The sequence below is a fragment of the Chlorocebus sabaeus genome, chromosome 24, assembly GCF_047675955.1.
Source record: "Chlorocebus sabaeus isolate Y175 chromosome 24, mChlSab1.0.hap1, whole genome shotgun sequence".
In the NCBI taxonomy this organism is placed as follows: Eukaryota; Metazoa; Chordata; class Mammalia; order Primates; family Cercopithecidae; genus Chlorocebus; species Chlorocebus sabaeus.
Window position 1 is genome coordinate 69,792,456 of NC_132927.1, and position 25,803 is coordinate 69,818,258.

At 35.8% G+C, this 25,803-nt stretch overlaps 1 protein-coding gene across 13 annotated transcripts in view; it reads left to right on the top strand.

Moving 5' to 3' along the window:
• Window positions 1–25,803, top strand: part of UNC79 (unc-79 homolog, NALCN channel complex subunit) — a 279,067-nt gene that overhangs the window by 68,989 nt on the left and 184,275 nt on the right. For 12 of the 13 annotated variants that reach the window (XM_007987657.3, XM_037984430.2, XM_007987658.3 and 9 more), the window contains 2 exons: window positions 869–924; window positions 1,615–1,744. The exons of the other annotated variant lie outside the window; for it this stretch is intronic. In XM_007987657.3, coding sequence (XP_007985848.2) covers window positions 869–924; window positions 1,615–1,744 — 186 coding nt within the window. The remainder of the gene's footprint in view (window positions 1–868; window positions 925–1,614; window positions 1,745–25,803) is intronic. 13 annotated transcript variants of the gene reach the window in all.

Below are 25,803 nucleotides of genomic sequence, written 5' to 3' on the forward strand. Positions count from 1 at the left end.
TGAGTAGTAACAGTGTTGTCACCAGAGGTGACAGGGGAGGGTCATTCATATTATGAAGCCAAGGAAAGAGTGTTTCAAAAAGGAGACAGTAGTCAGCAGTACTGAATGTGGCTGAAAAGTCAAGTAAGGTGCAGACTGAAAAATGTCCATTGGATTGAATGACATGGAGGTCATTGGTGAATAAAGTGTGAACTGCTTCAATGTCAGCATAAGCCTGGAATATAGATTAGGGAAGGTATCAAAAGGCATCTAACTAGGTTGAAAGTATCTTTGTTCCCCAAGTGAAGATAGGCAAATCAAGGAATCTTGCTGTCGTGTAGCTTTTAAAAATTCCTCTATAAGATGGAACTGATGATGAAATGATAAAACCCCACTCTAATCCGTCAAGTCTGTCACTTGCTATCCATTCAACCTTAGGCAAGTTGGAAACTGAGCCTTAGTTTCCTAACTGCACCATGGTAATTGTGAGATAATACATATAAGGCTCTTTCTACAATATCTAGCAAATGATGAATGTTCAATAAATATGAGCTTTTATTATGATTCTGTTGGGCTAGTTTTTTTTTCCTATGTAGATCTTATGTTGATACAAGTTTATTTTATGAATGTATGATTACTAGGGTCTTTAAAAATATTTCCGTTGTTAACATGAAGCATGAAATAATTCTCAAGGACCTTGGGACAAAGCCTGATAAGGTCAAGGGCTTATGTGATATTTTTTAAGTATGAACATATGGACAGAAGTTATTTCTAATTTAATGGTTAGAGACTGAAAAGTCATACTGAAGTAATTTGTTATATAATATATCAAAGGATGTTTTGTTTGGTATTTACATTTCATGTACGAATTACATTTTCTACATTACAGTGTATCATTGTCAATTACTGGAATGCCTCATGAAATATAAACAAGAAGTCTGGAAAGTAAGTTTTGGGTCACATTTAACCCATAGTCACAAACTTAATTTGTATAATACAGTAAAAATTGTTTACATATTAAAACTGTTGTTTAGGTCAAATTTATTGACGTCCTATTATTTTGATGTGGCAGTACCTATAATTCTTTCTTTAATGATTAATTATTTATCATTTAGAGCAGAAATAGTACTTTAAGAACATCGTGTCTTGACGGATAAAGTAATTGGATGTATCTTATTCTTGGAATTAAGCTAATATTATATGTTATGACAAACAATTTTATTTAATTTGAAAGGTTGCTTGAGAATCTGTCCTCTTTCAAATAGGAGATGTGAATGTTTAAGAAATGTGATTAGGGAAATATTTTTTCAAATGCAGTATTTGGCAAACTGTCTTATGCTACTCTAAAATCTTTCTTTAACATCAATCTGATTAGAGATGAATTTGTTAGAAGATAAAGTACTTTGTACTCTACCTGTGAGGGCTCATTTACAGAAGGACCAGTAAATACATAAATCATAAAAATACAATGTTTTAACGGGATCTAATCTATGAAACATGCCTGCATGAGATTCCAGGGAAATTACTCACCTCAACCCCTCCATTAGAATTTTCACTGCTTTGGTAATGTTGAAGTCTCTACCTTTCTTTTTATTTCATGATGCTAAGTCAAAATATGCTTGCTGTTTCCTTTAGGATCTTTTGTATGTGATTGCGTATGGGCCTTCACAAGTGAAGCCTCCAGCTGTGCAAATGCTTTTCCACTACTGGCCCAATTTAAAACCTCCTGGGGCAATAAGCGAGTACAGGGGGTTGCAGTACACAGGTAAGAGGAGAGGAGCCCTGTGATGCCCCATCTGTATTTCTCCTGTGCCACACTGGTCTCACTTACTTATACATATATTTTTATCTTGCTGGATTATATTTACTGTGCCTTTGGACATGGTCATAAATTCTTTCTGAAACTAAGTGGTTTAAAGATGAATTAATTCAAATCAATTTCAAAAGCATTTATGGCATCAGGGCAAATTGCCTTAAGTCTCAGTCCCATTTGCTATACCACTGGCTGAGGGTCTTAACTCTGGTTACCATTAATCACTCCACAGGGATGAGCAGTGAGAGTGATGCTGCAGATTTGCTCATCATTTAGCAGAAACCCTAACTAGCAGATTCTGCTCTGATAAGAAGGCTTGCAGCACTTTCAATATCACCAGCTCATGCACTAAATAAAAATTAAATGACCCAGACTGGGCGCGGTGGCTCACGCCTGTAATCCCAGCACTTTGGGAGACCAAGGCAGGCAGATCACAAGGTCAAGAGATGGAGACCATCCTGGCTAACATGGTGAAACCCTGTCTCTACTAAAACTACAAAAATTAGCTGGGCGTGGTGGTACGCGCCTGTAGTCCCAGCCAGTTGGGAGGCTGAGGCGGGAGAATCGCTTGAATCTGGGAGGCAGAGATTGAAATGGGCCAAGATCACACCGGGCCAAGATTGCACCACCGCACTCCAGCCTGGCTGCAGTGAGACTCTGTCTTAAAAAAAAAAAAAAAAAAAAAAAATTAAATGACCCCGATAGGCTGGGCACAGTGACTCACACCTGTAATCTCAGCACTTTGGGAGGCTGAGACGGGCGGATCACCTGAGGTCCAGAGTTTGAGACCAGCCTGGCCAACATGCAAAAATTAGCCAGTTTTGTTGCTTATGCTTGTAATCCCAGCTACTCAGAAGGCTGAGGCAGAAGAATCACTTGAACCCAGGAGGCGGAGGTTGCAGTGAGCCAAGGAGTGTCATTGCACTCCAGCCTGGGTGACTGAGCCAGACTGTGTCTCAAAATCAAATCAAATCAAATAATAATAATAATTAATAAAAAGTAAAAAATAAGTCAGGCATGGTCGCTTACGCCTGTAATCCCAGCACTTTGGGAGGCCTGGGTGGGCAGATCACGAGGTCAGGAGATCGAGACTATCCTGGCCAACATGGTGAAACCCCGTCTCTACTAAAAATACAAAAAAATTTTAGCCGGGTGTGGTGGTGCGTGCCTCTAGTCCCAGCTACTTGGGAGGCTGAGGCAGGAGAATCACTTGAACCTAGGAGGCAGAGGCTGTGGTGAGCTGAGATCACGCCACTGCATTCCAGCCTGGGTGACACAGTGAGACTCCATCTCAAAAAACAAACAAAAAAATGACCCTGATCGCCTGGTTGCTCAGCCATTCAACAATAAATGAATTTTGGTGTGATTAATAATGAGAAAAGAACATTAACTTTAAATATAATGACAGATATCTACCAAAACATCCCGCAAAACAAATAAATCAACAACCTCCAGGTCCTAGGAGGTTGTTTATGTATATGTATATTATTAAATCAAAGAAGAAACCTATGGCTAATGGAGTTTTTGATGCCTTTGTTCACCTTTTTGCCCCACTTAATTGTAGATATAATTTTCTGAAAATGAGAGAGATGGATATTTTTGCAAGGTTAACTTTTCTCCAAGTTATTGTTGGATTGCACACTGATGTTCTGAGAATCTACTTACTTGTTCACATTATTGGTATTTACAAAGGTGATTTGAGGTGGTTTTCACGGGGATGTAATTGAATTCAGGTATCTGATTTGTGTTCCTGATGAAAGACTTGAAGTCAAGTGTTAGAGATACTTGTTGTTTGGGCTTTTGGTGACCCTTGGTTGGCTTATTCTAAACCCAAAATACATGGTGACAACAATAAAAACAATGAAGGTAGATAGTAAGTAAATTTTTTAAAATTGGGAATTGGTATCACTGGTGCTGTATATCATAGATAGTAGAGAATGTTTAAGTGTTGCTAAGTGAATAATTTGAATGTAAAAGCAGCACAACATATGGAAGCATTAACAGAATAAAAGGTGAAACAACTGAAATATTTGACACTAACTCCTTCTCATTTGATCCCTGAAATAAACACTTACATGAAGTATAAATGGATAATCAGTATTAAGTAACATTTATTTATTTGATAAATATTTGATGAGTAACTACTCTGTGCCAGACACTGTACTTTCTGTTAATTATGCAGGAACCAACACAAAACCAGGTCTCATGGAACTTACTACATGGAACTTCATTCATTTTATTCAACAAATAATTATGGAGTGTCTACTATTAGGCAGGCATTAGGCACTCTTGGTGAAGCAGTAAAGAAAACATGAAAATCATTAATATCTTGGAACTTACATTTTTTTTTTTTTTTTTTTTTTGAGACAGAGTCTTGCTCTGTAGCCCGGGCTGGAGTGCAGTGGCGCGATCTCGACCTCAGCTCACTGCAGGCTCCGCCTCCCGGGTTCACGCCATTCTCCTGCCTCAGCCTCCCGAGTAGCTGGGACTACAGGAGCCCGCCACTGCGCCGGCTAATTTTTTGTATTTTTAGTAGAGACGGGGTTTCACCGTGGTCTCAATCTCCTGACCTCGTGATCCTCCCGCCTCGGCCTCCCAAAGTGCTGGGATTACAAGCGTGAGCCACCGCGCCGGGCCGGAACTTAAATTCTAATTGTCGGGGAAAGACCCCAAAACTGCCTTACAGGGTAAGAAGTGCTAAAGTAGAACAAATACAGAGAGCTGTGAGGACACACAGGAAGGGTCCTTAACCTAACCGGGATGGTGGGCAAGTTTGGGAAAGGATATTTGTTAAGGAAGATTCTCAAGTAAGTGACATTTAAGCTGATACCTGAAGGATATGTACACACTAGATGTCAGACACGGGTGAGACATGAGTGGATAAAATGTGAGTTGCAAGGCAGAAGGTACTGCAGGCAGAAGATGGCGTGATAGTATTTAGGAACTGGAAAAAGTCCAGTGCAGCCAGACATTGCAGTGAGAGGAGGAGAGTAGCCAGAGGTGAGCAGAGAGGCTGATAGGCCCGGGAAGGAGTTTGGATTTTATCCTACGAGCAAAGGGACACCAGGCATAGGTTTTAGATGGAGAAGCCACTTGATGAGATTTGCCTGTTCAGAGCATCCTAAAAGCCCAGCAAATTGACAGCCACTTCCACCCATCCCCATGGCCACTGCCCCCAGGAAGGTTCAGTGAAACCTGTCTTCACTGTAATAGCTCAGTCTATGCCCACTACAACCAGAGCAACTTTCATCTTCCCTTACGCACTGTGAAGTAAGATGTCTCTGTTTGAGGGCATTCATTCTTCAGTCCATCCTTACAATGACATGTTCATGCTTCCGTTCTTTCAGCAGTCTGTTATGGGATGCCTGCTGCCCTCCAGGCACTGTCCTAGGCACTGGGGAAGTAGCTCTCTTGAAACTCCCATTCTAGTAGACTGTGGCATTCTGTATAGGAAACAAAAGATCACAGAAAAAAAATCATTCTGGTATATAGATTACTACTTATCCAGCACTGGCTGCTGGTCAGACATTGTTTTGCTGCTTATTATATTATCTAATTTTTTCAGCCCTCTCCTAATTGAAGACAATCTATGGACCAGGCACCATATTAGGTTTTACAGATGTTTTCTCAATTAAACCTTACAAAAATATTGGGAAGTCGGTTGTCCTATTTCCGTTCTACAGATGAGGAGTGGGAGACAGAGTTTAAGTAACATGCCTAAATTCACACAAATAATAAGAGCACAGATTGAATTTGAGCCCCACATTTTTCTACTTTAACTGTGTTACATCACTTTTTTCAATTCAGTCCTTTAATTAAACATTAGGTAAAGCATTAGAAATTGTCTGCAATGCCTACTACAAGACATACCAAAGAGTATCATCAGTATTTAAATGGCACTATAACCCCTAATATTCTTAATAATGAAAATTGGATGGATTTTATTGACTTGGAAGCTCAAAGATGAAATGCTTTCTTAGGAACCAGCAACTTTTGTTTGTTTTCCCAGTGATTTACAGTATTTCCTCTTTAAAAAGTAAAAATCTGGCCAAGTGTGGTGGCTCACGCCTATAATCCCAGCACTTTGGGAAGTGGAGGCAGGTGGATCACCTGAGGTCAGGAGTTGGAGACCAGCCTGGCCAACATGGTGAAAACCTATCTCTACTAAGAATACAAAAATTAGCCAGTCGTGGTGGTGCACGCCTGTAATCCCAGCTACCGGGAGGCTGAGGCAGGAGAATCCCTTGAACCTGGGAGGCAGAGGTTGTAGTGTGCCGAGATTGCACCATTGCACTGAAGCCTGGGCGACAGACCAAGACTCCATCTCAAAAACATAAAATAAATTTTAAAAAAATAATAAGTAAGTTTATTTTAAAAAGTACAATTTAGTTATAGAAAAATTACAGTAACATGTGGCCGGCACAGTGGCCCACGCCTGTAATCCCAGCACTTTGGGAGGCTGAGGTGGGCAGATCACGAGGTCAAGCGATGGAGACCATCTTGGCTAACATGGTGAAACCGCATCTCTACTAAAATACAAAAAATTAGCTGGGCGTGGTGGCACATGCCTGTAATCCCAGCTACTTGGGAGGCTGAGGCAGGGGAATTGCTTGAACCCAGGAGGCGGAGATTGTGGTGAGCTAAGATTGCACCACTGCACTCCAGCCTGGCAACAGAGCAAGACTCCATCTCAAAAAAAAAAAAAAAAGATAAATTATAGCAATATGTAAGGAGGAAAAGCAATACCACCATCCAGAAATGACCATTGTTAACATTTTGGTTTATTTACAGGTTTTGATGAACTTTAAAATACAATTAAGGTCATATTGTATGTAATTACACAAAGCTCCTCCCAACTATTTATGATAAAAGATGTCAAACACAGAAAAGTTTAAAGAATCACTATGAACACACAGAGTTAATGATTGTTAGTAATTAACCATAATTTTAACTTCACATATATGTGTAGGAATTATATATTACTTTCTAAACATAGTTAACATAGGAATATTTACAAAGAAGATCAAATAATAAAAATTTGGTGGTCTACAATGTTTGTTCCTTTTTGGTTTATTAGTGTATATCCACAACAACTACTCCAATTATTTTGGTTTTAAAGGTGCAAAAAACTGGCCGGGCACGGTGACTCACGCCTGTAATCCCAGCACTTTGGGAGGCCGAGGCAGGTGGATCACGAGGTCAGGAGATCGAGAACCATCCTGGCTAACATGGTGAAACCCTGTCTCTAAAAAAAATACAAAAAAAATTTAGCTGGGTGTGGTGGCGGGCGCCTGTAGTCCCAGCTACTCGGGAGGCTGAGGCAGGAGAATGGCGTGAACCCAGTATGTGGAGATGCAGTGGGCCAAGATGGCACCACTGCACTCCAGCCTGAGCAACTGAGCTAGACTCCATCTCAAAACAACAACAAAAAAAGATGCAAAACATTGATGTCTCATATTTTTGTGGGACTCCCATGTGTATGTATATAATTAAAATGACTTTTTCTCCTGTTTAAAAGAAAAGATGCAAAAAATTATAACTTAAGTTTCTTGACAATGAAAATAGCCCTTATGTTGTTCTGTGCTTCTCTGCTTCTGTGGGAGAGAAAGAAATCATTTAGCAATTTTCCTGTTACAATGCCCCACTTGTAAATAATTTAGCCTTCGTTAGTAAGGAACAGCACCAGTTATTGTTTAGTTTCCATTTGAACTATAGGACAAAAGATGTTACCCAAGACGTACATCTCAAAGAAACAGACTCTACATTTCCAACACAGGGACTGTATCTTTCTAAGACACAGACTGTTGCAAAAGCAGACAGAGAATAACTCAAGACAGTACTACAAGTTGAAATTTTGGTCTAGGCTACCAAATATCACATCAGTACAATTGGATTTTTCAGTTGTATACAAGTTAAGTGCAAGAAGGTCTACCAGTTCTTTTATGTCACGTTGAGTTCTTAGTTACCTTTTTAATTAACTCAATCTTATCTCTACATAATTAAAAATGTTTTAAGACTTTTTTACTGGTGCATTGTATACATGCAGAAAATCACAAATTTATGTGTTCATGGACCACCTCCTACTATATGCTCCCTCTTATACCCCAAAAGTAACTACTGACATGACTTCCAATACCCGAGATTAGTTTTGTCTGTTTTAGAATTTTATGGAAATAGAATAATCCATTATTTATTTGTGTGTGTGAGTGTGTGTGTGTTGTGTGTACGTGATTTGTTCATGGTGTTGAGGATAACTGTACTTTGTTCATTTTTATTGCTGTGCCTATTCTACCAAATGAATGTAACATAGTTTACCTATCCATTCTATTATTAGTGGACATTTGGATTATTCCCACTTTCTGGCTTTATATATTATGTTCCTATGAACATCTTTGTATATGTCTTTTGGTGCATACTTGCATACATTTCTGTTAGGTGCCTAAGGTGGAATTCCTGGATTGGAGGATGTACATATATCCAACTTTAATGGATAATAGCAAACAGCTTTCCAAAGTAGCTGTATTAATTTATCCTCTCATTAGTAGTGTATGAGAGTTCTTTTTGTCTTATTTTCCACATTTTGGTTATTATTTGTTTTGTTCACTTTAAAAATTTTAGCCATTTTCAAGGGTGTGTAGAAGTATCTTATTGTTATTATAATTTGAATTTCCTGATTACTAGTGAAGCTGAACATTTCTTCCTATGTTTAGTTGCCATTTGAATATCCTCTTATATGATCTTGGTCAGTTATATGTGTTGCAAATATCTTGTTTTTTATTTTCTTAATATTGTCTTATCATTAAATAAAGTTATTTTAATGTTATCAACTTAGCATTCTTTGTTTTCATATTTAATCCTTTTTATGTCCTGTCTAAGAAAATCCTTCCCTACCCCAAAATTACAATACTTTTTGTCATCTTCTATAATCTTTGTTTTTCATCTTTTAGATGTATCTGGAATTAATTTTTCTATATGGTATGAAGTAATGGCCAATCTCTTCTCTTACGGATAGCCAGTTGACTCAACATTATTTATTGAAAATGTTATTCTTTCCTTACTGCTCTGTGGTACCATTTTTATCATAAATCAAGTGTCTATTTAAAAATGGTTCTGTCTCTGGATTCTTAGTTCAACTGGTGTATTTTTCCTTTTACCAATACCATACTGTTTTAATTACTGTAGCTTAATAAAATTTGATATCCACCTGTGCAAGTCCTTTACCTTGTTATTATTGCTCTCTTCATCTTCCTTGTCTTAACCTATCTTCTCCTCTTTCTGTTCTTTCTCCTTCTCCTCCTTCATTTCTTCCTCCTCCTTCAATAATATCTTGCCTATTCCTAGCTCTTTGCTAAGTTAAAGAATTTGTCAAGTTAAACATATACAAACACTCATACCACTAGGATTTTGATTGGAATTGTCTTGAATCTGTGTTGGGATAATCTTGATCAATTTGGGAAACTGACATATTTATAATATTGAATCTTCCAATCCATGAACATGGTATATCTCTTCATTTATTTAGGCTTTTTTTTAAGTTGCCTTCAATCTTTTTCTAGTTTTCTACTAGCTGTACATGTGCAGATGTCTGGCATATCTCTCATGTAGTTTATTCCTGGATATTTATTTTTAGAATAATATTGTCAATTATATATGTTTTAAAAATTACATTGTCTAACTTTGTTGCTACTCTGTAGATGCAATTAATTTTTAGTATATTGGTCTTGTAATCAGCAACTTTGCTAAGTCACTTTTCAGTTCTAATAATTTATTGTTGTAGTCTTGCTTAAAAATTACTTTAATGCGCACAATTATATTATTGTTGAATGATACACATTTAATGTCTCTTTCTCAATCCGTAAGCCTTTTATGTCTTCTTGCCTTATTGCAGTGCCTTAAATCTCACTGCTATGCCGATTCCTAAATCCTGTGCTACACTGATTTCTACATCCTTCATGGTTTCTTCTTTGACCCGTGGGTCATTTAGAAGGAGATTTATAGCTTTATCCTTCTGTGGTCAGATGACATACTTTGTATTATTTCATTCCATTGACATTTTTAACACTTTCTTTAGGGCTGAGCATATGGTCATTTTTGTAAATGTTCCTGTGTAAAGAACTTAAAAAGAACTTCTATTTGGCAGTTGTTTGTGCAGTGTTCTACATGTATCAATGAAATCAAATTTGTAATTGTTTAGTTCAAATCCTGTATATTCTCACTATATTTTTGCCCATATCTTCTATCTGTTACCAAGAGCAGGGTGTTAAAAATCTCTTACTATGACTGTGGATTTGTCTATTTCTCTTTGTAGCTCTGTCAATGTTTGCTTTATATATTTTCAGGCTGCATTATTAGGTGTATACAAGTTTAGAATGAAGTATACAAGTTTAGAATGTAGTATCTTCCCAGCTAATTGAAACTTTTACCATTCTGAAATGCATGTCTTTATCTCTTCTAATACTTTTTGTGTTAAAATCTACTTTGTGTTATACTAATATAGCTATACCAGCTTTCATGAGTGTTTGCATGGTATAACTTTTCCCATCTTTTAATTTTCAATTTTTTTGTATTATATTTGATGTGTGTTTTTTAATCAGCATATAGTTCTTTAAACTCAATACTTACAATTTTTGCCTTTTAATTGGAGTATTTAGCCCATATATATGTAATATAGTTACTGGTATATTTGTTACTGGTATATTTGACTTTAAATCCACAATTTTCTATTGTAATCTATTTTTCCTGCTTTTTTCTTTCTTTCTTCTCTCTTTTTTTGGGCCTCTTTTGCACTGATTAAGTATATTTAAATATTTCATCACCCCGTCTTTGACTTAGTAAGTTATCTAGTCCTCTACTGTTCTTTCAATCATTACCCTAGGGATTATATCATGCATTCTCGACTTATCAGTGTCCAGTATAAAGTAGTACTTTTATATTTTTGTGTAAAGTGGTAAAGTGGAAGAAGATTTTAACTCCGTTTACTCCCTCCTGACTTCCATGCTATACTTTATTTTATGTAGATATATTTTATATATATATTCCACAAAACATAATTACTGTTGTTCAGTGCAGTCAGTTAGATTATATTTTCCCTTTTCTTGCTATTTTTCCCTTTTTATATCTCTAAGCTCCTATGTTTTAAAATAATATCCTTTTACATTTCCTTTAGTGCCATTCTACTGAAGATACATTTTCTCAGTTAGTGTTTGTCTGGAAATGTTTGCTTTGCCTTTGTTTCTTAAGGCTGTTTTCTCAGTGTATACATTTATTTATTTATTTGTTTATTTATTTATTTATTGAGACATTGTTTCACTCTTGTCACCCAGTCTGGAGTGCAATGGGGTGATCTCGGCTCACTGTATCCTCTACCTACTGAGTTCAAGCGATTCTCCTACCTCAGCCTCCCGAGTAGCTGGGATTACAGGCGCCTGCCACCACTCCTGGCTAATTTTTGTATTTTTAGTAGAGATGGGGTTTCACCATGTTGGCCAGGCTAGCCTTGATTGGCAGTCATTTTATTTTTCATACTTTGAAGGTATTTAATGATTTTCTCATTTTCATTGTTTCTATAAAAAATTGACTATCAAAGTCAATTGCCAATTATTACTCTTTTGAAGGTAAACTGTTTTCTTCTTTATCTTAAAAGCTTTCTCTTTATTTTTTATTTTTGGCAGCTTTACTATGATATATCTAGTTATGATATTATGTATGTTTGTCTTTTTGGAGGGGTTCATAGGACTTGTTGATCTGTGGCTTGATGTATTTTGTCACTAGAAAATTGTCAGGCTTATCTCTCTTTTGTTAGTGATAGTACTTTATTAAGGCATATTTTACATAAGTTAGATACACGAGTATCAAATGTACAGCTGGGTCAATTATGACAGACATATAATGCTCATGTAGTCATCATCCAGATAGATAATGGAATGTTTCCACCAACCCAGAAAGTAATGGTATGACTTTTCCAAACACCATCCCCTTCTCTCATTCTGCAGTGATCACTATTCTGGTTTCTATGTAATTCATATATTCACCTAATTCAGGTATTCATGTAAATGGAGATCAAACACTATATATTTCTTCATTTCTGACTCCATTCAGTCAACATATTACTGAGATTAGTCCATGTTATTGTGGATATTAGTAGTTCTTTTTTTTTTTTATTGCTAAGTATTCCATTGCATGGATATGTCATTTGTTTATCAGCCTTCCTATTGATGTATATTTGGGTTGTTTTCAGTTTTTAGCCAATATACATAAAGCTGCTATGAATATCTTATGCAAGTTTTTCTGTGGGCTTATGCATTTATTTCTCTTGGGTATATACCTAGGACTGGAATTGCTGGGTCATAGAGTTTATAAGAAATATTTAAAGAGTTCTCTAAAGTGTTTATGCCATTTTACATTTCATCCAACAATTTATGAGAGTTTCAGTTGCTCTTCACTCTGCTATCACTTGCAATTGTCCATGTTTTTGATTTTAGCCATTCTGGTGAGTGTGTATCTTGTGGCTTTAATTTAAATTTCTTTGACAACTGCTGTTGAGCACATTTTTATATAATTATTGGTTATTCCTATATCCTATGAAGTTCCTGAGAAAGTCTTTTGCCAATTATTGATGGGTTCTTTATCTTTTTTGTTGTTGATATGTAGTTGTTCTTTATTTAGTTTGACACAAGTCATTTGTCAGATTTATATAATACAAATATTTTATTCCAGTCTTGGGGTTACACTTTTATTTCCCTAACTGTCTTTTTTGATGAGCATGAGTTTTTAATTCCAGTAAACTCAAATTTATCATTTTTGCTCTTATGGTTAATACCTTTCATATCCTGTCTAAGAAATCTTTGCCTTCTCCAAGATTGTGAAGATTTTTCCCTTCCAGAAGGTCTATATTTACATTTAAGTCTATGATCTGTCTTAAGTTTAATTTTTGTGTATGATAGGTATGGCTTATTGTCTTCCTTATGATTTATATTTCCTTATTTCCAGTGCCCTTTGTTGAAAAGATTTTCTCCCCTTTGAATTATATTGGCCCCATGGTCCTATGTGGGTTTATTTATGGACTGTGTTTTGTTTTCATTTATTTGTGTCTCTGTCTGTACACTAGTACACTTGTCTTAAATATTTTTATGTTATAGCCTTGAAATCAGATAGTTCAAATCTCTATATTTGTTCTTTTTCTTTGACTACTTTGGCTATTTTAGAGACTTTGCATTTCCGTTTAAATTTTAGTATCAGCTTTCAATTTTCAATTTCTGTTGGAAAAGAAAAAGTCAGAAAACCCAAAAAAAGCCAGGCATGGTGGCTCACACCTATAATTCTAGCACTTTGGGAGGCCGAGGTGGGAGGGTCACATGAGGCCAGGAGGTCAAGATCAGTCTGGGCAACATGGTGAGACCCTATCTCTGTTTATTAAAAACAGCAGCAGCAGCAACAACAACAACAAGAATTTCTGCCAAAATAATCCTGCTGGGATTTTAATCTGGATTGTGTTAATCTGTGATTACATTTGGAAAGAAATGACATCTTAACAATATTGGATTTTTGAATCCATGAATGTGGCATATCTTTCTATTAGTTAGGTCTTTTAAAATTTATCTCAGCAGTGCTCTGTATTTTTCACTGTAGAAGTCTTGCATTTCTTTTGTTAAATGAATTCCTAGGTGTTTGAATTTTTTGATGCTATTGTAAATGGCATTATTTTAAAATTTAATTTCCAATTGTTTATTGCTTGTGTAGGGAAATCCAAGTGAGTTTTACGTATTGATCTTTTATCTCATGAGTTTGCTAAATTCAATTATTGGTTCAAGTACTTTGTTTATTAGTTGGATTTTCTATTAGGTAATGGTGTCATCTGTGCTATTTCCTTTCAAATCTTTTTATCACTTATTGCTGTTTTCTTTCTTTGTTTTATTGTCCATTATTTTCACAACAGAAAGTCTATTGAATAGAATTGATAAGAATGGATATTGGATTAGTCTGTTTTCACACCCACCATAAAGAAATACCTGAAACTTGTTAATATATAAAGAAAAGAGGTTTAACGGGCTCATGATTCTGTGGAAAGTACAGTTTTCTGCTTCTAGGGAGGCCTCAGGAAACTTACAATAATGGCAGAAGGTGAAGGGGAAGAAGGCACATCTTCACATGGCTGGTGGGGGGAGGGTGTACACACACTTTTAAACAACCAATTATCTGAGCACTCACTCACTGTGATGGGAGCAGCAAGGAGGAAATCTATCCTCATGATCCAATCACCCCTCACCAGGCCCCTTCTCCAACCATGGGAATTACAATTCAACATGGGATTTGGGTGAGGACACAAATCCAAATCATATTATTTCACCCTTGGCCCCTCCAAAATATCATGTCCTTCTCACATTTCAAAATACAATCATGCCTTCCCATCAGTCATCCAAAGTCTTAACTCATTGCAGCATTAACTCAAAAGTCAACAGCCTGAAGTCTCATCTGAGATAAGGCACGTCCCTTATACCTATGATCCTGTAAAATAAAAAACAAGTTAGTTACTTCCAGATTATAATGGGGGTACAGGAATTGGGTAAATGCTCCCTTTTCAAAAGGAAAAAATTGGCTAAAACAAAGGGGCTACATGGCCCATGAAGTCCAAAACCTAGCAGGGCAGTCATTAAATTTTAAAGCTCCAAAAAAATCTACTTTGGCTCCATGTATCACATCCAGGCCACACTAAGGCAAGGGGTTGGCTCCAAGGCCTTGGGCAACTCTGCCCCTGTGGTTCTGCAAGGTACATCCCTGCAGCTGCTTTCATGGGCTGGTGTTGAGTGCCTGCAGCTTTTCCAGGTGCGTGGTGCAAGCCATCGGTGGATCTACCATTCTGGGGTCTAGGGGACGGTGGCCCTCTTCTCACAGCTCCACTAGACAGTGCCCACTGGGGACTCTTTTTAGGGGCTTCAACTCCACATTGCCCTGGTAGAGGTTCTCCATGAGAGCCCTATCCCTGCAGCAGACTTCTGCCTGGACATCCAGGCATTTCCATATATCCTCTGAAATCTAGGCACAGGCTCCCAAGCCTCAACTCTTGCCCTCTGCATACCCTCTGCTTAACACTACGTGGAAGCCACAGAGCATTGTGGCTTGCACTCTCTGGAGCAGTAGCCTGAGATGTATTTGGGAACCTTTTAGCCACAGCTGGAGCTGGAGTGGCTATAAAACAGTGAACAGTGTCCTGAGGTTGTGCAGGGCAGCGGGGCCCTGCCCATGAAACCATTCTTCCCTCCTAGGCCTCTGGGCCTGTGATGTGAGGTGGTGTCACAAAGTTCTCTGAAATGCCTTTAAGACATTTTCTGCATTACCTTGGATATTAACATTTGGTTCCTCTTTACTTCTGCAAATTTCTGCAGCTGGCTTGAATTCCTCCCCAGAAAATGGGTTTTTATTTTTTACCACATGGTCAGGCTGCAAATTTTCCAAACTTTTATGCTCTGCTTCCCTTTTAAATATAAGTTTCAGTTTCAGGTAATCTCTTTGCTTATGAATATAAGCATGCACTGTTAGAAGCAGCTGGGCCACACTGTGAATACTTTGCTGCTTAGAAATTTCTTCTGACAGATACCTTAAATCATCTCTCTCAAATTCAAAGTTCTACACATCCCTAGAGCAGTGGCACAATTCTGCCATTCTCTTTGCTGAAGCATAGCAAGAGTGACTTTTACTGCAGTTCTCAATAAGTTCCTCATCTCTATCTGAGACTGCCTCAGCCTGGAATTCATTGTCCATATCACTGTCAGCATTTCAGTCATGACAATTTAACAAGTCTCTAGGAAGTTCCAAACTTTCTGTCATTTTCCTGTCTTCTTCTGAGCCTTCCAAACTGTTTCAACCTTTGCCCATTACCCAGTTCCAAAGTGGCTTCCATATTTTCAGGTATCTTTATGGCAATGCCCCACTTGTTTAGTGTTAATTTTCTGTATTAGTTTGTTCACACATGACTATAAAGAAATACCTACAACTGGGTAGTTTATAAAGAAAAGAGGTGTAATTGGCTCATGGTTCTGTGGGTTGTACTGGCTTCTGCTTCTGGGGAGGCCACAAGAAACTTACAATCATGGCGGAAGGCAAAGCAGAAGCGGGCACATCTTCACGTGGCTGGCAGGAGGGAGAGGTGGTGGGGAGGTGCCACACACTTTTAGACAACCAATTCTCTGTGCACTCACTCACTATTATGAGAACAGCAAAGGGGAAATCCACCCCCACAATCTAGTCACCTCCCACTAGGCTGTTCCTCCAACACTGAGGATTACAAGTTGACATGAGATTTGAGTAAGGAAGCAAATCCAAGCCATATTAGATACTGTTGCTTTGCTCCTAACTTGAGGGAATATTTTACCATTAAATATGCTATTAACTGTAGGGTTTTGCAAATCTCCTTTATATCAGTTTCAGAAAGTTAAATTTTATTTCCAGTTGACTTGGAGATTTTATTCTGAATAGTTTTTAATTTTTTTTTTTTTTTTTTTTTTTTTTTTTGAGACAGAGTCTCGCTCTGTCACCAGGCTGGAGTGTAGTGGTGTGATCTCAGCTCACTGCAACCTCTGCCTCCCGAGTTCAATCAGTTCTCCTGCCTCAGCCTCTCAAGTAGCTGGGATTATAAGTATGTACCACCATGCCCAACTAATTTTTGTATTTTAATAGAGATGGGGATTCACCATGTTGGCCAGGATGGTCTCGATCTCTTGACCTTGTGATCTATCACCTCGCCCTCCCAAAGTGCTGGGATTACAGGCATGAGCCACCCACATCCAACCAGTTCTTAAATTTCATCAAATGCTTACATATACTAAAACAAATAAACAAAAAAACAGAAAAACAATAGAAGTTGTGTTCTTTGTGTATCATTGTTTTCTGCTTTTACCTTTACTATCTTGTTCCTTTTACTTTCTTGAATTTAATTTTTTCTTCTTTTTCCTAGCTTCTTGGGATTAAAAAATTAGATTGTTTATTTCCAACATTAATTTTTTTCTAATTATCCATATAAAATTGCCACCTTCCCTCTAAGGTCTGCATTTGCTGCATCCCACAAATTTTGATATTTTGGGTCTTTACTAGCATTCATTTAAAAATATTTAAACATTTTAATTGTTATATCTTTATTGCCTGTGTTATTTAGGAGAGTAGTTTAACTTGCAAATATCTGGGTTCTAGTTACCTTTTTGTTTTGATATCTATGGTAAATCTGTTGTAATTAGTGAACATTGCTTCTCTCATTTAACTCTTTAAAGATGTCAATTCATTGTATCCAATAGGAAGTTACATATTGTTCTTGTAATTGTACCTCTGAATGTAATATGATATTTTTTTCTGCCTCTTTGAAATATTTTCTGTTTATTTTTGGTATTTGGTACTTTCATTACATTCTGCTTAAGTATGGTGCTTTTTGTACTTATTTTGCTTGGGGTTTGCTGAGCTTCTTGAATCTGTGGTTTTGTGTTCTTCATCAGTTTGGGAAAAATTTGGGATATTATTCTATCCAAATATTTATTCTGCCATTTCTTTTTCCTCCTCTTATTCTGGGGCTTTAAAAAACTATTTCGTACTTTTCCAGAGGTATCAAATACTCCATTTTAAGAAAATGTTTACCTGTGCATTAGTTTGGATTTGTATTAATTTTTCAAGTTCACTGATCCTTTCTTCTGCTGTGTCCAATATTTTTTAAAAGTCGGTCGAATGAGTTAGTAATTTTATATATGCTATCTTTTCTAATTATATTTTTAGGTCTAGAATTTTCTTTTAGCTATTTTTTACTGTTTTCATCTCTCTCTGGGAATTTTCATCTGAATGATCTATTTCTGTATATTCTTTAACATATTTGAACTACTTATTTTAAAATTCTTATTTTTAATTTGAAATGAGTCTAGGTCATTTGCTTCTTTTCACTCTTTTCCTCTTGATTATGGATCACATTTTCTAGTCCTTTCACATGCCTTGTAAATTTTTTATTGTATGATGGGCATTGTAAAGAATATGTTGTAGAGACTCTGAACTATTTTATTTAGTCTAAAAAGCACTGAATTTTGTATTTCGTATTTACTGGTATGAAGTTACTGGTGGATCACCTTCTTGCATCAAGGCTTAGCTTTATTTATTTATTTTTATTTTAAATTTTCAGATTTTGTAGCCTTTTTGATCTCTGAAAACAAATTTTACTTGTACATTTTTTTTGTTTTTTGTTTTTCCCTCCCTCCCTCCCTCCAAGGAAAAAGAGGAAAATACATTAGACACACATTTCTAATATCAGAAAGGAAATAGATATTATTATTTCCTGATCTCATGGACATTAAAAGGATAGTGAAGGATTACTATGAACAACTCTATGTCCAAAAATTTTTAAACTTAGGCCTAGAGCATGGTCTTCATTCCTAAGGTATGACCTATCTGTTACAACCTATTGTCTCCTGAATTTCTGGTGTGTTCACTGAAGTTCTTTGCTTTGGCTACACTGGAAATACAACATGTACCTAGCCCTGTGTGACCTCCAAAATCTCTGTTCTGCTTTCAACCATTGAGCAGAGTTCCCTGCTAGTCCTTGCAGAAGTTTGTTCTGAGCACATGCAGGCCAAGGACCTGAGGGATGCCCTTCCACTGATCTGTGATACCTCTTCTCGGTAGCTCTCCTCTGTTCTCTACCTTTACTCACAAATTCCATCCGCCTTAGCATTTCTTTATGTTGATTTCTCTACCCACTGAAAATCTGTTTCTTCTACCCACCAAAAATGCTGATTTTTTATTGAGTTCCATTATTCTATGCCACAGTTTGGAAATATCACCAGGCAGAAAGCCAAGGTGAATGTAGAATTTAACTTGTATGCTTTACTTTTCAAAAAGGAGAGCAGCCCTGTGCTGTGTCTGTGCCCAATGCCTGAAACCAGTTGCTTCATACACTTTGTCCAGTGGAAAGATAAGTTCAATACCAGCTTTTTATTATGGTTGTAACTAGAAATTTCCTTATCTCTTCAAAAGTGGCTTCTGACACATTCTTATCCCTCTTTCTGGAATTCTAATGGCATTTATGTTAGACCTTTCTCTCATGCATCCTTTTATGCATATTTTTTTGAATTCCCCATCCCCCACCATTTCATCTTTCTGTGCTTCATGCTGAATCTTTTTCTGATGTGTCTTCCTGTTCTCAAATTCTTTAGCCTTCTAATTACGTTTTTAATTTTGGTTATTGTATATCTTTTCTTTCTAAAGTTTTGTATCCTTTGACCCACATTCCCCAAATTCTGCCCCCCTATTCTATTTTTCACTTCTGGAATTTCGATTTGGTCCATATGTACATGTGAGTATGTGTGTGTGTGTGTGTATGTGTGTGTGTGTATTTCCAGTTCTTTGATGACATTCTCTTACTTATCTTCTACGTTATAGAACATATTAAGCATAGTTATTTTAAAATCTGTTTCTGATGACTCAGTGTTCTGGATCCCTAGAGATTCTGACTCTTGTCTGTTGTTTCTTTTGTTTTCTTGTCTTCTTGTTTTGTGGTTGTTTCTTTATTGTGTTGAAGACAATAGATATAAAAACTATAAAGCTAATTTGAGACTTAGTATGATATATTCCTTCAGAGAGAACTTAATTTTGCTTCTGGTGAAAGGGTGTGATTCTTAGGTCAGATTTTCATGTTTTGTACTCTGTGTCTACCATAACCACTATTTTCATATATTTATCTTTCCCTCTGTATTCTTACCTTCTCAGGTTTGCTTACCCTTTGTATGTGTATGCGAAGTTACCAATGAAGTTTTTGCTCATTTTAAAATTGGGGTGCTTATTTTATTATCTTATTATATTGTATGTTCAAAATATAAGACTTTTGTCAACTTAATGTGAATATGCTCTCTCATTGAGGGCTTCCCTGTTTAGGTGTTTCAAAGAGAAGGAGTTTTCAATTTTCATACATTAATTGAAATTTATCTTTTTTTTTCTTTTGTGGTCCTTTTTTGGTCTCTCGTAAGGTTGGAAAGAAATTCTATGCTTCCAGAAGTTACATAGTTTAAGATTTTACATCTAAGTATATGATCTATTTGGAATCAATTTTTGTATATAGTTAGAGGTAAGGGTTGGATTTGTTTTTCCTTTAAGGATGTCTAGTTGTTTCGGTTCAAGTTTCGGTTCAATTTGTTGAAAAGAGTATCTTTTCCATATTGAATTACTTTGACCCTTTTGTTGAATAGTAATTAACCATAGATGTATGTATCTATTTCTAAACTCTGTTTTGTTTCATTGTCTATTCTTACACCAATATCACAGAATCTAGATTACTGTAGCTTTACAATGTATTTTAGAATCATGTAGCATAAATCCTCTAGATTTGCTCTTTTAAAAATTTTATAGGCTATTTTAATACATAAAATTATGTAGTGTATATACTCCAGATTTGTTCTTTTAAAGAATTTTTTGGGCTATTTTAGTACCATTGCATTTTCATATAAATTTTACTATCAGTTTGTAATTTCTACAAAACAATCTGCTTGGATTTTTGGGGGTGGGGTGGGGGTGGGCATGGAGTCTTACTGTGTTGACCAGGCTGGAGTGCAGTGGTGTGATCTCAGCTCACTGCAACCTCTGCCTCTCCGGTTCAAGTGATTCTCCTGCCTCAGCCTCCTGAGAGGCTGGGATTACAGGCACGTGCGACCATGCCTGGCTGATTTTTGTATTTTTAGTAGAGATGGGGTTTCACCATATTAGCCAGGCTGGTCTCAAACTCCTGACCTCAGGGTGATCTGCTCACCTCAGCCTCCCAAAGTGTTCAGATTACAGGTGTGAGCCATTGCACTTGACCTCTGCTTGGATTTTTGAATGAGATTACATTGACTATATAGTTTAATTTGGGGAGAATTGACATCTTAACAATATTGAGTCTTCTCATCCATGAACATGGTATATTTATCCATTTATTTAGGTCTTCTTTAATTTCTTTTGGAAGTATTTGCTAGTTTTTAGTGTACAGATCTTATATTTTGTTAAAGGTGCTTCTAAATATTTTATGATTTTATATGCTATTATAAATAGTGTTTAAAATTTTTGATATTCTACTTGTTTATTGGTATTCTACTTGTTTATTGGTACTCCTGCAACCTTACTAAATTCACTTATTAGTTTTTGTGGCTTTTTTGTAAGTTTCTTAAGATTTTCTGTATACCTGATTATGCTCTCTGCAAATATTTTTATTTTTTCTTTTCTTTCTAATTTGTATGCCTTTCTTTTTCTTTCCTTCTTTCTTTCCTTCCTTCTTTCCTTCCCTCCTTCCCTCCTTCCCTCTCTCCATCCCTCCCTTCCTTCTTTCCTTCCTTCCTTCCTTTTTCTTTCTTTTTCTCCTCTTTTCCTTTTCTCTCTGTCTTCCCCTTCTTTCTTTTCTCCCTTTTTTCCTTTCTATGCTTCTCTTTTTTTACACTGCTTTATAACTCCACTTGAATAGAAGTGCTGACAGTGGAAGTCCTTGTTCTTTCTCCCAATCCTTGGGGAGACTATTTGGGCTTTCACCATTAAATTATTACATTAACTGTAGGTTTTTCAAAGATTTTTTTTTTTTTTCTTACCAGATGGAGGAAATTATTCTCTGTTCTTAGTTTGCTCAGTTTTAATCATGAATGTCAATTTTAGTCAAGTGCATTTTCTCTTTCTTTTGAGATGATTATATGGTTTCTTCCCTTCATTATGTTAATATGGTAAATTACATTGATTTTCTTGGCAATGTTAAACCAATCTTGCATTCTTGGGATGAACTCATCTTGTCATGCTGTATTATATTGCTAGATTTAATTTTCTAAGTTAAGTGTTCAGGCTCCTTTTATGAGACATATTGTTCTAGTTTTATTTAATTATGATGTCTTCATCTGGTTCCATTTACAGAGTAATACTGACCTCATAAAATGAGTTGGCAAGTGTTTTTTTCTCTTCTAATTTCTGAAAGAGTTTATGTAAGATTTGTATTATTTATTCTTTCAATGATTAATCAAATTTACTGGTGAGGCCATATGGACTTGGGGATTCTTTGAGGGAAATGTTTTATGTTGTGAATGTAATTTTAATAGCTATGGGCTTTTTTTTTTTTTTTAACTTTTATTGAGTTGTAGTTTTAATTTGTGTCTTTTGAGGAATGTGAGCATCTCATCCAAGTTTTCAAATTTATTAGCTTGTCTGTAGGATCTGTAGTAATGTTCTACCTTTCATTCCTGATATTGGTAATTCATGAATTTTCTTTTTTTTTTTTTTTTTTGGTCCATCAGGATGCTGGGGCTTGTCAATTTTTTGGGATGTTTCAAAGAACCAGTTTTTGATTTTATTGATTTTACCTATTGATGTTCTGATTTCAATTTAATTGATTTCTGTTTCTATATTGTTTTCTTCCTTCTACTGAGTTTTGTTCTTTTTCTGTCTTCTTAAGGTAGATGCATAAACCTTTTATTTCAGATCTTTTATATTTTCTTATATAATAATTTTTAGCTATAAATTTCCATTTAATCATTGCTTTAGTTGCTTCCCAGAAATTCATTATGTATGTTATGCTTTTATTGTATTTCAGTACAGGATATTTTCTAAAGTTTCTTCTTTCATTCATGGATTGCTTAGAATTGTGCTTTTTAATGTGCAAATATTTGTATTTTTTCAGATACTTTTGTTTTATTGGTTTCTAGTTTAATTCCACTGTGGCTAGAGAATATACTGTATGATGTAGCTCCATCTAAATTTTTGAGCCTTATTTTATGGACCGGAATACCTATCTTGATAAATGTTGCATGTGTACTTTAAAACAATGTGTATTGCACAGAGGTTGAGTGGAGATTTCTAGCATTATAAATTAGGTTAAGTTGTTTGAGAGTATTTTCAAGTCTTATATATTTGCTGATTTTCTGTCTGCTTGTTTTATCAGTTACTGAGAGAGGATTATGGAAATTTACAACTTCAGTTATGCTTCTTTCAACTCGCTCACCTTACTAAGGGTACAAATATTTATGGTTTTTATGTTTTCTGGGTTAATTGACCCTTTCATCATCGTGAAATTGCCTTGGTTTTTCTGCTAATATTCTTTGTTCTGAAATCTATTTCTCTGATATTAATATAGACACTCTGGCTTTCTTTTAATTTCAATTACGGTATAACAATTATGCCATAATTGCATGGTATAACTTTTTCTGTTTACTTCTAGCTTATCTGAGTCTTTATATTTTAGATATGTTTTTCAGAGGCAGCATATAATTGGGTCACGGGTTTTAAAAAACTTAAGTCCTATTTGACAATCTTTGCCTTTTAGACCACTTACATTAATAAAATTATTGTTTAGACCATTGGCATTTAATGTAATTTCTGGTATGAATTGAAGTCTATCATGATACACTTGTATGACTGAAGCCTATCATGTTACAATTGTTTTATATTTGTCCCATCTGTTCCTTTTTTTTTTCTTTTTGACATCTTGCCTTTTTGGAATTATTTTTAGTGTTACATTTTATTTCTGTATTGTATTGTTAGATATACCACCTTTAAAAAATTGCTCTTGGGTTTATAATATGCACTTTTAACTTCACAATCTACCTCAAATTATACCAGTTTACATGTAATGTAAGACCTTTTTGTATTTTAATTTTACCCCCATCCTTTTTGTTATTGTTACTGAACATCTTACTTCTATATATATTATTAGCCTCTATTCATTATTATTGTTTTTTGTTTTAAATAATCAACCATCTTTTAACAACATATTAATATGAGTAAAAAAGCCTTCTGTAGTTATTCAGCATACTTACCATGTCCAACACTCTTTATGCCTTTGTGTAAATTTGAGCTACAATCTGGTATCATTTTCCTTTAGCCCGAAAAACTTCCTTTAACATTTCTTGCAGTGGAGCTCACCTGGAAATGAATTCTCTTATTTTGTGTTTGTCTTCAAATAGTCTTTATTTCATACTCATTTTTGAAGGATGTTTTCACTGGGTATAGAAGTCTAGGTTGACAGTTTTTTTCTTTCAGCTTATTAAAGATGTCATTCCATTGTCTTCTGGCTTGCATTTTCCTAACGAGAAATCAGCGATCATTCTTATCTTTGTTCCCCTGTAAGTAATGTGTCTTTTTTTCCCTCCTGGCTGCTTTTAAGATTTTCTCCTTATTGGTTTCCGTCAATTTGTTTATAATGAACTTTGGTGTGATTTTCTTTGCTTTTGTCTTGCCTAGGATTCATTGAGCTTTTTGAATTTGTGGGTTGTTTTCATCAGACTTGAAAATTTTTAGCCATTGTCTCTTCAAATATTTCCCACTTTTATTTCTTTTGTGCTTTAAATCTCATGGACTTGGAGCACATACTTGAAGCAATCATAAAAATTTGGCTTTATACTAAGTAAAATGTGTGTAAGGTAAAACTGCCTGAAATTTTCCCACAGTTCACTGAATCTCTATTTTAATTCCAGTATTTCAGTTTGGATAGTTTTGCTATGTCTCCTAATTCACTGATCTTTTCTTCTGCATTGTCTATTCTTCTATTAAGCCAATTTGGTGAGTTTTTCAAGTTGTATTTCTGATTTTTAAAGTCACATTTAATTTTAAAATTATATCTCCCATCTCTATCCTCATTATGCCTATCTTCATGCTTTCCTTTGCCTATGTTTATGATAACTATTTTAAAGTTCTTCTTTGCCAAATACTTCATCTCCGCAATTTCCAGGTTTGTTTTTGCTGATCTGTTTTTCCCCTGGTTATGAGTGACATTTTGCCTCCTTTTCAAGTATCAAATAATTTTGACTGGATGCTGGATTTCATGATTGTTGCATTATTGAGTGTCTGAATTTTGTTGTCTTCCATTATAGTTTGTTGAAGTTTGTTTTGGCAATCAAGTTACTTGTGGATTAGTCTGACCGTTTCAAGGGTTATTCTTAGGTTTTGTTAGAGTGAGCCCAGAATAACTTTTTCTCTAATATTAGTTTAGCCCTATTATGAAGATACGACCCTCCTAAAGTTTCTATGATTGCTCCAAGTATTTAGTGATTTCCCTTTACTCTGACTGGTTGGACCTTGAATATCTTCCAGCCCTGTACAAGCTCTAGGAATTGTTTAGCTCACAGAACCCTCACAGTTTTTCTCTATCCAGCCTCATAGAGTTTTACCTTACATACATTTTACTTAGTGTAAAGCCAAAGACTCAAAAGGACTCCTATTTAGATTTCTGGATCTCTTTCTTTGCATAGTTCCCTCTTCCTTCCTACTCTATTCAGCAAATTTCAGCCACCTGGCCTCTCTAAACTCCAGTTTTTGTCCCCTTAACTAAAAAAGACCTTATTACTCTGCTTATCTTTCCCTCTAGGGCCAAGGTCTGGAAATTACTATCAGGAAGAAAGCCAGGGTGATTGTGGGGCTCACTGCATTCTCTTCTCTCAAGGATCACTGTCCTGCACTACTTGGAGTCCAGTTTCTGAAAATAGTGTTTCAAATATATATTTTTTAGTTTTCTAGTTGTTTATGATGGGAAGGCAGATCTAATGCTAATTTTTGTATCATAGTTGAAAGGATAATTCTTGTCTGCTGTGTTTTTATGCTATGTTTTTTGTTATTGTTTTTGAATGGTGATCTGTTATGACTATATTTCCCATAAGATAAGGTATGCTGATTGTCCTTATATCAAAATCAATTGTAGTGCTTTTCCCAATTAGAAATACCTGTGTTCTATCCTCAAACATGTTGATTCAGAATATCTAACATGGGTTCCAGACATTATATTTTTAAAATCTTGACAGCTGATTTTTGATACATAGCAAAACTTAAGATCACTGTTCTAGTAAGCTTAAATCTAATGTGGCTTTTATGAACTTAAATTGATTATCCTACAACCTGTTCTTAACACAGCAACACTCAGTAGAAATGGAATGCAAAATTAAAGCAGATCTCCTCCTGGATATCTCCATTATCCACAAAAAAGCATTTATTTCTGGCAGAATAGAAGTCTCTAGGGCCCTAAGTACTGTGGCTGGTGCACACTTCAATTTGTTTTG